The sequence below is a fragment of the Sciurus vulgaris genome, assembly GCF_902686455.1.
Source record: "Sciurus vulgaris genome assembly, chromosome: 2".
NCBI classification, from domain to species: Eukaryota; Metazoa; Chordata; class Mammalia; order Rodentia; family Sciuridae; genus Sciurus; species Sciurus vulgaris.
The window spans coordinates 183,019,007-183,031,543 of NC_136462.1; the positions used below are offsets into that span (position 1 = coordinate 183,019,007).

At 43.0% G+C, this 12,537-nt stretch overlaps 2 protein-coding genes across 3 annotated transcripts in view; one reads left to right on the forward strand and one right to left on the reverse strand.

Moving 5' to 3' along the window:
- The window catches only part of MROH8 (maestro heat like repeat family member 8), a 73,515-nt gene extending 72,249 nt beyond the window's left edge, over nucleotides 1-1,266 (reverse strand). Inside the window, exon 1 of the mRNA XM_079128179.1 lies at nucleotides 933-1,266. Coding sequence (XP_078984305.1) covers nucleotides 933-1,219 — 287 coding nt within the window. The 5' untranslated portion in view covers nucleotides 1,220-1,266. The remainder of the gene's footprint in view (nucleotides 1-932) is intronic.
- RPN2 (ribophorin II) overlaps nucleotides 947-12,537 on the forward strand; it is a 56,910-nt gene continuing 45,319 nt past the window's right edge. For both annotated transcript variants that reach the window (XM_079128208.1, XM_079128209.1), the window contains exons 1-2: nucleotides 947-1,079; nucleotides 4,915-5,108. In XM_079128208.1, coding sequence (XP_078984334.1) covers nucleotides 1,067-1,079; nucleotides 4,915-5,108 — 207 coding nt within the window. In that variant the 5' untranslated portion in view covers nucleotides 947-1,066. The remainder of the gene's footprint in view (nucleotides 1,080-4,914; nucleotides 5,109-12,537) is intronic.

Here is a 12,537-nt window from a genome sequence, read left to right on the forward strand (position 1 = left end):
CCTATTTCCACCAGCAGTATATGTTCCAGTTGCTCTACATTCTTGCCAACATTTGCTATCGTAGGTTTTTTTATATTAACCACTCTAATGATACCTCTTTGCGGTTAATGATGTTAACCAGGCACTTATTTCCTATTTGTATATCTTCTTTGATGAAGGCCCTCTTAAAATCTTTTGCACATGTTTTTTATGAGGTTATTTCAGTGGCATGCTACTAAATATTCATAATAGTTAAAAGCAGATTTGGGAGTCTTAGCGCCTGGTTCCCTCTCCTTAAAATTGTAAACAGTAACAGTGTATACTCCACAGAGAGGTGACAAGGAATAAATGAAATAATGTATGTAGAGTGCTTAGTATACTTCCTGACTGTATTGTAAACGCTGATAACTGGAGCTAGGTATCAGTACTGTTCTTGAATGAGTCACTTCCATGTTTGAGTTGGTCAAATCTTCAAAATTAGGCTAATAAGCTCCCCAGAGTTGCTGAGAGGAGTCACTGATCGGCTGTGCAAACCAATAAAACTTTACTGGGATCAGTTATTAACAAGCAAAGTGGCCATCTTTGAAAGAAAATGCCATAATTTTCTAAAGAAACAGAAATCCCAAGAATATTGCTCTCCCACCGGACCCTTCCGTTCCTTTAAAGTTGGCCGGGCTGCAGACAGACCGGTGAGTGACAGAGCAGCTGGCCAATCACGGCGATTGGCCAATCGGAGGCAGCCCCGTCTTGGGCCCACCCGGAGGCCTGGTCTAACCGCGTCCGGGTAGCGCCCCGAGTAAGACCGTTGCGAGACGGCCGGTTCCAAGTGCGCCGAGGCGCGGGGGGGAGGCAGGCCCGCACGCCGGAACCCAGAGGCCCTCTGCGCGCGAGGGCTGGATTCCGCAGCGCGGGTGCTACGAGCGGCAGGGCCCAGCGGGACCGCGGAGACTGACCTGCGCCTAGAGCCCATCCCGGCAAGCAAAGCCTGCCGCGAGTCCCTGGCGTCCCCTCCGGCGCGCTCTTGGAGCCACTTTTCCGAGCGGAAGTCAGCCTGCTGCTCGGGCTCCGGTGTGACCTGCTCGGAGGAATGGCGCCGCCGGGTGAGGCGTTGCGCATGGCTTAACAACTGGGTCCCGCGGCCGGCACGCCTTGGGGAGCGGGCTCTGGCCCGCGGAAGGCTAGTGCCGGCCACTCGGGAGCCGGCCAGGCGGGAGCCCCTTCCCCTGCGGGGCAGGGGCATGGGCTCCAGCTCTTGCGGTGTCGGGGGTCTGACCGAGGGCTGCGAGCTGGTGCGAGTACCCGCGACTAGCGGGGTTTGGTGGGGGTGGGGTGGGGTGCAACGCGGAACTACGGGTCCCCGCGAAGACCAGCCGGTGGGTGGGCGAACTGCGGCCGCGCTTAACCCAGGCCTGGCTTCCTCCATTCATTTGACAAGTGCAGGCGGCCTAAGATCTGTCCCTGCTTCCCCCGAGCCACCTCTTATTTCGTCTGAGCCTTTGGCCAAACTGTCCATCCTTTGGGCCATAGTTTGCTCTTAAGTGACAGGGACAAGAGAATCACTCCTCCGCTCTCTCTGGGAGTTTAGAGTCTAAGTTCTGAAGTTATACTCTGGGCGCAAACTTGTAGTCTGCCACGTCTTCTTTATATGACTTAGAGCCAGTTACTTAAGTACATTATTCGCTTCATAGAGTTGCTGCATTAAGTGAGATACTGTGTATTTTAGAACAGCTCATGGCACTAGGTTAGCACTCAGTAAAGTTCACTGCATTGGTGGTTACTGAGTGGATACTGCAAGATGGACTCTTCACAATTCGTGCGTGTACTCTTGTTATTCCCGAGGGACAGAAAAGAGGCTGGAATCCCAGAGAAGGGAAGTAACTTACCCAAGGTAACATTAACCGGCCTACGGCTTCACTGTTTGAGAAGTAGTGGATGCTGTAGCCGTTAAAGTGATAATTTGGATTCAAACTGCCTGCGGTATGATTCTCAGTTATTTATGTGACTTAGGGCACGTGCAGGTAAGCACTTCTGAACTTCAATTTCTTGGTTTGTAAAAGGCAGAAAATAGCCACCTTACTTGGATGTTGTGAGGATTTAATGACTCAATTCACGCAGGGTATTTAGCATAGTTTGAACTTACCTGATGTGTTACAGTGTCAAATCTTATCCAAAATAGTTATTGCTATCAAGGTGGGACATGAGGATCTGATGCAGATGCTGTGCTAGAGGATTTACAGTCTAGCTGGGAAAATGCTAGTGATGATAATTCACTGTAGATTGAGTACCTGCACGTACACTAGGCATTGGAGATTGAGCAGTAGTACCTCGACTCCTCTTTTCTCTTGCATCTTTTTTGTCCAATAGCGATCTGGTAGGCTTTAGCTTTGAATTCTAGCTAGACACTGGCCACTTGTTACCACCTCCACTGCTGTTGCCCAGGTTTTGACCACCCTGATCTATTTACTTGAATTATGGCAGTAACTTTCCCCCCTAGTTCTGTCCTTGCTCTTGCATACTCTGTTCTCAACACAGTATTGTCTGTTGTCAGCACAGCAGTCCTGTTGAAATGTAAGTCAAATCACTCCACTGCTCAGAACTTTACGGTGGCTCCCATCTTGTTCAGTGTCGGTCAGTCTTGTGAGGTGTTCAAGGCTCTTGTAGTTGCCTCTGCCAACAATCACTTCATCTTTACCTCACTCTGGCCATATTGGCCTTGCTGATCTCAAAAAACACCATGTATACTCCTGACTCAGATTTTGTACTTGTTTTTCTTCTTGGAATACTTTCTCCCCAAATACCATAATGACTTGCTCCTTCTTTTTGAGGTCTAAGTTCAATAGCTTTTTTTTCTTGGTTCTTCATAGACTTCATACTTAAAATGCAGCCCTTCCCACATATTCCTTCTGTCTTAGTTTTCTCCCTAGCACTCTTTACCTTTTAACGTGACAAATCATGTTTCTTAATTATTTTATGTGAAATCTTTTCCCAATAGAATACAAGCTCTCTGAGGGTGGGGAGTTTCCTCCTGTGTGTTAACACTTAAAATAGTGCTTGTCACACAGTAGCATTCAATATATATTTGATGAATATTCCACATTATAGATCTCTGTGGTTTTGTTGTTATTGTTTGTTTGAACCAGGGTCCTTTTATCTCTGAGATATATCCCCTTCCCATTTTGGTTTTTATTTTGAGACACTGTCTCATCAAGTTGCTGAGGCTGGCCTTGAGCTTACTTTCCTCCTTTCTCAGCCCCCTGAGTCACGGGATTATATCCATATGCCATGGTGTCTAACTGTATTTTTCTCTATGCTAGGCAAGCGTCATACTACTGAGCTACATCCCAGTCCTCTGTTTCTATTTTGTTTTGTTTTGTTTTAATGAATTTTCTTTCACGTTTTTTACGTTAATACACACATACTTCAATGGAATGACTGTTCATAGAATAGTTCTCTGCCTACCCCAAATATAGCATCCCTTTTATATCATTCTCCAAAAAACAGTGAAGAGTGAACTCCAGTGTTAGATCCAGGTTTGAATCTAAAGCTATGTGCAAGCTACTCTGGTCCTCAGTTTTCTTGTAAAATGCATATGTCTTTTTCTTAATTTTAGTTCCAACTAAATTTGACACTATGTGGAAAGGATTTAAGACCATTAATGCTAGCCTCGTGATTGCTTGTTATTGCTTTTTACTTGGGTTGCAGAGAGTTCATTTCACCATGAAGCAGTCCATTCAAAAGTGGGTTTTTGGTTTTGTTTTTTTATTTTTCTTTACTTATTATTATTATTTTTTTAAACTGGGGGTTGAACCCAGGGATGCTTAACCACTGAACTACATCTCCGGCGCTTTATATTTTTTATTTTGAGATAGGGTCTTGCTGAGTTGCTAGGGCATTGCTAAGTTACTAAGCCTGGCCTTGAATTTACAATCCTCCTACCTCAGCCTCCAAGTCGCTGGGATTACAGGCGTGTGCCACTGCGCCTGGCTTTGTTTTTTGCTATCTTTTAAAATATATACTTGCACTTTATTTTTTTTCCACATTCTTTATTGGTGCATTATAGTCATACATAATAATGGAATTTGTTGTTTTATATTCGTGCATGCACACAACGTGACAATATAGTTTGACCAATGTGTTTTGTTTTTTAAATGAAAAGTAGAAATATACCACTCCTACAACTTCTTCCTGGGCCATCATAGATGTGGGTTAATTTTTCTTCATTTTATTTGAGAATAATTATTCAGTACCTACCTTGTGCCAGGCAGTTTGCAAGACAAGGAAATACTGGAACAAACATGAGAAACAGTCTTTGTCCTCATGGAACTTGTGGTTTAGCAGAGAAAACAGACCCCTCAGTAACATGGTTGAGAAAAATAGAAGTACAGATGACTGTGAGTAGATATAATGACAGCCATAATAATGGAAGTAGAGCTGGGGAGATGGCTCAGTTGGTAGAGTGCTTGCTTTGTAAGCCCAAGGCCCTGGGTTCGATCCCCAGCACCCCCAAAAAAATAATAATAATAATAATAATAATGGAAGTAGAGGTAGAAGCTGATAATTATATAGCCCTTGTTATGTGCCAGTCATCATTCTAAGATCTATGTTAACTCATAACAACTCTGTGGGTGATACTGATATTATCCCACTTTAGTCCTGAGGAAGCTGAGGCCCTGGCTGAGTCACTTTGCCATAGTCACATTGCTAATAAATGAAGTGGTGTGATGCATTCTGTGCCTTAGAAGCCCAGAGCCTGCTGGGAGAACTTTTCTTCCAACAGTTGAAGACCTGGCTCACCACTCAGATCTAACCCCTACTCCCAGTTTCTCACTCTTCCTCACTTGGTTTGGTTCCCAGATGTTGATGCCATCATTGTTGGGACTACATATAAAACTCTGGAGTTGTGTGCAGTGTGTTTAATATTCATTTCCCCCCAAGGTTCAAGCACTGTCTTCCTGTTGGCCCTGACAATCATAGCCAGCACCCAGGCTCTGACGCCCACTCACTACCTCACCAAGCATGACGTGGAGAGACTGAAAGCTTCGCTGGACCGCCCCTTCACAAGCTTGGAATCTGCCTTCTACTCCATTGTGGGGCTCAGCAGCCTTGGGGCCCAGGTGCCAGATGTAAAGGTATGACTTTTGTCTTGGTGACCAGAGTGATTCAGGAGAACCTTATCTCCTCCCTGTGTTCCTTTTGAGTACTTCAGAACAAACTCTTGCTCGTTTGAGGGTAACTAAGGTCAATCCAACGTAAGAAATACTTGTTTCAATCTGACAGATTTTCTTTTTGAGTGCCTAATGTATGATTAGGACCATGCCAGTTGTTCTTAGCGGAGTAGAAAGAACAAGTTTTCAGTCCCCTAGAAACAGGTACTGTGGCCCTGTGAGTGAGACTGTTCAGTACCACATACACTTGTAAAGTGCCTGGGTATATGGCTCATCTCAGTACCACATACATTTGTAAAGTGCCTGGGGGTGGGGCTCGTCAGTGATTAAGGAGTTCAAGGTGGGGGCAGGGCACTCCCATTTGTTAAGCAGTGACGGTCACTGCATCAGGCCACTCCGGTGTACTTTGTGGACTTGTGATGAGGTGAATGGATCATTATTTAAACCTTTTCTGAATTCAGGAACAGTGGGAAGGGAATTTTACATTTTATTAATCACAATAGAATGGACAGCTAGTCTAAAATTTTCCTATGCCAGTTTTTTCATATGTACCTTTGTTTTCTATGATTACATAACGAATTGCTAGGGCTGGGGAGATAGCTCAGTTGGTAAAGTGCTTGCCTTGCAAGCACAAGGCCATGGGTTCAATTCCCAGCACCACCTGAAAACATAACGAATTGCTATAAATTTAGGGATTAAAATACCATCTATTTATTATCTGATATTCTGAAGGTCAGAAGTCATCCAGGCTGTTTTCCTGGGCTTTCTTCTTCGTGTCTTCTAAAGTCAAGAAAAAAGTATTGACCGGGCTGAGCTCTTATGGGCTCTGATGAAGAATCTGTTTCCAAGCTCATTCATGTTGGCAGAATTCAGTTCCTTAATGATTGTAAGTCTGAGGTCCTTACTTTCCTACTGGCTATTAGCCGTTGGCTGCTCTGTGCTCATCAAGGATACCCAACTTTATTCTCCTGGGATGACTTCGCCTTTAAACCAGCAGTAGTATGTTGAGTCCCCAGCATCAGGTCTCTCTGGACTTCCTTTCTGCCATCAGTCAGAGAAAATTGCTTTTAAAGGGTTTAACTGCTTAGGTCAGTCCCATCTGCATAATTTCTGAATTTTAAGGTTCTGACTTGGGGTTTTAAATATACGTGCAAAAATCCCTTCATAGCAGTTTCTAGATTTGTGTTTAAGTGAATAATTACTGGATGGAAATCTTGCGGGTGGGTGAACATCTTTAGAATTCTTCTGCCTTCCAGATCTAATATTGGCATTGAAATGATTCCAAATCTCAGTGACAAAAGTTTGTTTTTTGCTTATACTGTATGGCCATCCTGGGTCACTTGAGACTTCACTTTATACTTCTTCAGCCCAGGATTTAGCTGATGGAGTAGTCGTATCTGAACCATGTGCAGAAGGCAAATGGAGTATATGGCTCTTAAAACTTCTGCTCAGGCTGAGTACAGTGTCACATGCCTGTAATCTCAGCAGCTTGGCAGACTGAGGTAGGAGTATCGCAGGTTCAAGGCCAGCATCAGCAACTTAGTGAGACCCTGTCTCAAATGAAACAAAATAAAAAGGGCTGGGGGTGTGGCTCAGGGGTAAAGTACCCATTGATTCAATCTCTGGTACCAAAAAAAAAAAAAGAGAGAAAAGAAAAACAACAATAACCGAAACTTCTGCCTAGAAGAGATATATAACATGTCCCTTCTTTTCATTTTTCTTATTTTGTTGTCTAATGCCAATTACATGGTCCTGCCTGGATTCAATAAGTCAAGGAAGTAGAGAGACAGTGCATTTTGGTGAATGGAGCTCATCCAACTAGCTCCTGGATCCTTTTGTCTCAGTGCTGTCCTGTGGGCCTCCTTTGCTCTCATCTAACAGTTCTTTTTCTGAGGAGAGTGGGAAGCACCCTGACCCACTGGGTGGACAGTGTAGCCATGTTAGTCTGAACTCATTCATCAAGCAGTTGTTCACTGAGCACTTGTGTTGGGCCCTGAGCATACAGTGGTGAATCAGTCATAATCACTGCACTCAGAGAACTTATGGTAGGCTGGAAGTTAAGAGTAGTGCTGGGCCAGGTGCATTAGTGCACACCTGTAGTCCTAGTGACTTGAGAGGCTAAGACAGAAAGATTGCAAGTTTGAGGCCAGACTCAGCAACTTAGGCCCTTAGCAACTTAGCAAGACCCTGTTTAAAAAAAAAAAAAAAAAAAAAAAAGGCTAGGGATATAGCTCAGCGGTAAGGTGCCTCTGGGTTCAATCCCCAGCAAGCTCCCCCAACACTCTAGCCCTGTGCCCCTCCCTCACCCCCCCAAAAAAAATAGGCCTGTGATTTGGATGTGTTCTCCAAAGGTCCATGTGTTAAAGCTTGGTCCTCACCCCATGGTGCTATGGAGATGGTGGGAACTATAAGAGGGGACCTAGTGGGAGGTCTTTAGGCCATTGGGGTGCCCTTGAAGGGGATTGTGGGACCCTGGTCTCTTCCTGTTTGCTTCTTGGGCCCTGTCCTTCTCTTGCTCCCTGGCCTACATACAGTACCAGTGTGCTATAATGTGCCACCATCAGCTCAAATCAACAGGGCCAACCAATCATAGACTGAAACCTCTTAAACTACAAACTGCTGTAAACCTTTTCTTTTTGCAAGTCAATTATCTCAGGTATTTTGTTGAAATAACAGAAACCCAACTAATACAAATAGCAACTCTTTTGTTTCAGCCTTTTGTTAAGGAAGTTTTCAAACACTCACAAAAGTGGGGCAAACATATGAAACTCCTTGTGCCATATGCTAGCTTCAACAGTTGTTCACATTTTGCCATTTTGATTATAATTACTCTTTTTTCTCCTTTATTTTTGCTGGAATGTCTTATTTGTTTTCAAGATAAGATCTTGCACGCCTGTGATCCCAGCTACTTGGGATTCTAAGACAGGAGGATCACCTTGCATGTCTGAGGCCAGCCTGGGCACCATGCCCAGCAACTGGAATATTTTAAAGCAGATATTAGACGTACTTGTATCCCTTCATGGGAACTTTCATTTTAATAATAATAGCAGTCTTTTTATTTTATCCATCAAGATTTTATCTATCAACTATTAACAGTAGTTTTTTTTATGTCATTTAATTCTCAGTCTGTGTTCATTTATCTCAAATTATCCCAAAAGTGTCTTGAAGAGTTAGTTGGTTTAAGTCAGCATCTAAACAACGTCCACACATTGCATTTTGTTGATGTCTCCGAAGACTCTTTTCACCTATAATAGTTCTTGTTCCCTCTGTTTCTCCATAATATTTCTTTCTTTTTCTTTTTTGTGGTACTGGTGAATGAACCCAGGGTCTCACCCGCGCTAGGCTAGCACACCTGAGTACCACTGAGCTATGTCCCCAGTTCTTTTTAAATTGCCCAGGCTGGTCTCAAACTTTCAGTGCTCCTGCCTCAGCCTCCCAAGTAGCTAGGATTATAAGTGTGAGCCATCTCACCTGCTGCCCCGTTCCATTTGTGGAGAAAGCTGGTCACTTTTCTTGGAGAATTTTCCACATTCTGCCTTTGCATTGTCATAACGTTTTTGAACATATTACCCTATTCCTTGTATTCCTTTACCTTGAGAGTTACCTCTTGTGGCTTAATTATATTCAGAGTCAGTTTTCTTGGTAAAAATATTTCAGAGGTGGTTCTGTGTACTTCTGTCAGTAGACAAATATCTGGTTGTTTATCTCTTAGTGATAAAGTTGGACCAATGAATGGGTACAGGTGGCCAGCTAATTTATGTGTATATACATGCAGTGCTTGGTAGGGACTGACTTTTATAAAAATCCAGACTGGCAATTTCTACCTTTTAGTTGGGGAGTTTATTCCACTAATTCTTAATATAATTATACTGTTGGGTTGCAATCTACTATCTCATAGTTTTCTATTTGTTTTTTCCTCTTCTTACCTCTTTTCTTAGTATTGTTTTATTTCCTGGTGCTTAGCTCTATATATTATTATAATATGCATCTTAATTTATCACAGTATAATTAGAGTTAACTTTCTTTCAAGGATCACAGCCTAATGCTGTTTGTTGTCCAATGTCTTGATGTCATATATTTGTCTTATCATATAGTAACTTATGGTAGAAGGAGTAAATTCAATTTTTTTTTTTTTTTTTTTTTTTTTTGCAGTGCTGGGGATCGAACTCAGGGCCTTGTGCTTGAGAGGCAAGCACTGTACCGACTGAGCTATCTCCCTAGCCCTCAATTCTTTTAATTCTGTTATAACCAGAACTGGTAATCCCTGTTGATTTCATTGAGACTATTTCAGCTGAGTCTTCTTAGTGCACAAAATGTTCCATCTTCTGCAGTAGGCCACAACATCTTGTGTGTGTGAGTGTGCGATTTAGTATGTAGAAATTAAGAGTTTTTTTTTTGCTTACTAGCATGATACCTTTTATATTTTCTGCCCCAGATTGGAATCGGCAATCAGTATTATTTATTGAGTACCTTATATGTAAGTTAATGTTCTTACGTATGTATGGTCAAAAACATTATCCCGTGATACAGAAGGAAGTGAACCTCAGAGGTTAATTAAATTGCCTAATGTCTGCCAACCATTCTGTGAATGCCGGGTGGCAGAGGGGTTGACAAACTCTGGCTCCCATGGCCAAATCTGGGTTAAAGTTTTTTCTTTTTTAGTTGTAGATGAACATAATACCTTTATTTATTTATTTTTATTTGGTGCTGAGGATCGAATCCAGTGCCTCACATATGCTAGGCAAGTGCTTTATCAGTGAGCTAAAACCTCAGCCCCATTGAAGATGTTTTTGTAAATAAATTTTTATTGGAATACAGCTACATCTCTTCACATACATGTTGTCTATGGCTGCTTTTGTGTTTTAACAATAAAACTGTGGTAGTTAACCAGAATGGCCTGAGAGCCTGAAACATTTACTAACTGACCCTTCACTGATGAAATTTGCTATTGCTCTATGGAACCCAACTTATTTAGTTTTTTTCCTCGCAACCGTTTCTTGTTTCTGCCCAATATTTTCTTCCTGCATGACTATATTAAGGAGAAGACTTTTCCTCATTATTACACTTGTGAACCCTCAGTGTAAATGTACCTTCTAATAAAATTAGCTCAAAAGTAAGAACATAGATATCAGAGTCAGTTTCCCCACGCTCTTAACTATGGTTTCCCGTCTGTAAAAAGGTGGTCGTGATGCCTCCCTCGGTGCACCATCACAAAGATCAAGTGAAATTGTGTCTTGCCCACAGAAGCCCTTCACACGGTAGCTAATGGTGTCGTTCTTAACATTAAAACGTTTTGCTTCTGTTTGTGATTCATTCAGGTGAGTTCGAACAATGCCTGGCACAGGTACTGTTTCTGGTGCCCTTTGTGGCAGTGCCTCAGCCCTGTTCTGGTTTTCTCCATTATTGTAGAGGCCCTGTGAGGGGGAGACAAAGAACAACTTGAGAAACATGGAGTAGAACAGTCTTGGCTAATTGAGGTTTTTTTTTTTAATTGTAAATTGCAAAAATTAAGATTGGAATATTAGAGTCATATTAAATTTAGGTGGGATTTGAATATAGGATGAAAGGTTTCTCCTGGGGATTTTTAAAACTTTTGTGGAGCCGTTGGATTTGGTTCCAGGGGCTTGAAGGGGAAATAGGCACTTTCCCTTCCTCCGGAGCAGTGGCTTGTTATCTGTGTCGTGATATGGAGTTTCACACAAGATTCTGGTTGCACGCATACCCCTAAAGGCATTCTTTGCTGATGTTGTTAGTTTGAGGGGATATTGGTCAGGGCTGAAGAGGTAGATTGAAGAGCTATCCAGGCAATTGTACTGCGGTTGCCTGGGATGCTCATATGATTAGGCCAGCAGTGCCTTTAGGTTTATGGTCCAGACTGCTTGGCTTAAAGATGTTGACTTAAAAAACAGTGAGTAACCCTTGCACCTTACCTAAAACCTTTCGGAATTGGTTGTTAGTCATATTTCTGTCACTGGGACAAAATACCTGAGATAAACAACTTAAAATAGGAATGATTTGTTTTGGCTCGCACTGTTTTGGTCCTCGGCTGATTGGCTCCATTGCTCCTGGGCCTGTGAGTCAGCACGTGGTGGTTGGGAGTGTATGATGGTGCAGAGCTGCTTACCTCATTAGGGCTAGGAAGCGGGGGCGGGGGGCTGGGGCCCACAATCACCTTTAAGAGCACACCCCAGGGATCCCACTTCCCTCCACTAGGCCCCACCTTCTAAAGGTCCCATCACCTCCTGGTAACTCCACTGGCTGGTGACCAAGTCTTCAGCATGTGGACCTTTGGGGGACATTTAAGATCCAAACCGTGACATATGATTACATATGTGGTAGCAGTTAGTATCCACTGACAGACATCATTCACACGCCTAGCATACACCTGACACACAGGCTGTTCAACAAAATATTTGTTGAACGAATGAATTTTAAACTTCAGCTTAACAGAAATGAGGGCTCTCTAAATATGCATCCTAATCAGAAGCAAATGGGTTAATTGCGTACTTCATTTTTCCAATCGCTTATGAAATGTGCAGCGGTGATTATGAGTGATGGGAGGCAGGCAGCTGCGTGGGTGGTTCGGTGCCGTTAAGTTCCTCCTCAGATGTGCACACTACATAAATCTGTCAAGAGCAAGCGCCTCGTTATTGTCACTGTATGTCGTGGTGTTTGTCCTGCTCAGCTGTTGTTGCTTTTAGCTGAGCCGAGTCCCCTTAGACCTGCTACATGCTCTGGGCTGTGGTTTTCTCAGAGATGGATCCTTAGGGGAGATTTTGGAGTTTTCATCACAAGAAGTTTTAGCAACAAAACTGGAAGAAATGGGGTTTAATGGGAATAAGAGACTTGAAAGCAGTGCTGGCAACAGCAGTGGAAAATGAGAGTTGGTTTGGGGGCATCTTTTGTTTTGATAGTTGGGTACCGTATAAGTGCATAAAACATAAACATGTCAAAAAGGTGGTTTTTATAGATACCATTTAGCTTTTTACAAGATTGAGAACATAAGAACAATGCGAGTTTTTTAATATTCATTTTAATAAAATGGGATACATATTATGGCAAAAAGTGATGATAGTATTCAGATAACTGAAATCAGGAGACATTAGACAGTACTCACAGGTTATGTCAAGCACTTTATCTGTAGACTGAGCATAATACCTGCATTACAAAGCACTTTGAAGATTAAATAATAGAGTAACTATAAAGTAATTAGCATAGTGCCTGGCATGTGTTGGGTGCGGGTAGAAGTGTGTCAGGGCTGGGGATGTTCTTGGTGGGAGAGGACTTGCACACACATGTGAGCCCCTGGGATCAGTCCGCAGCACTGTGTGGGTGGGCCAGGTACTGAGGTGGTTGCTGGGGATGGCAGCACAGGAGGCGTGTGAGCACTTTG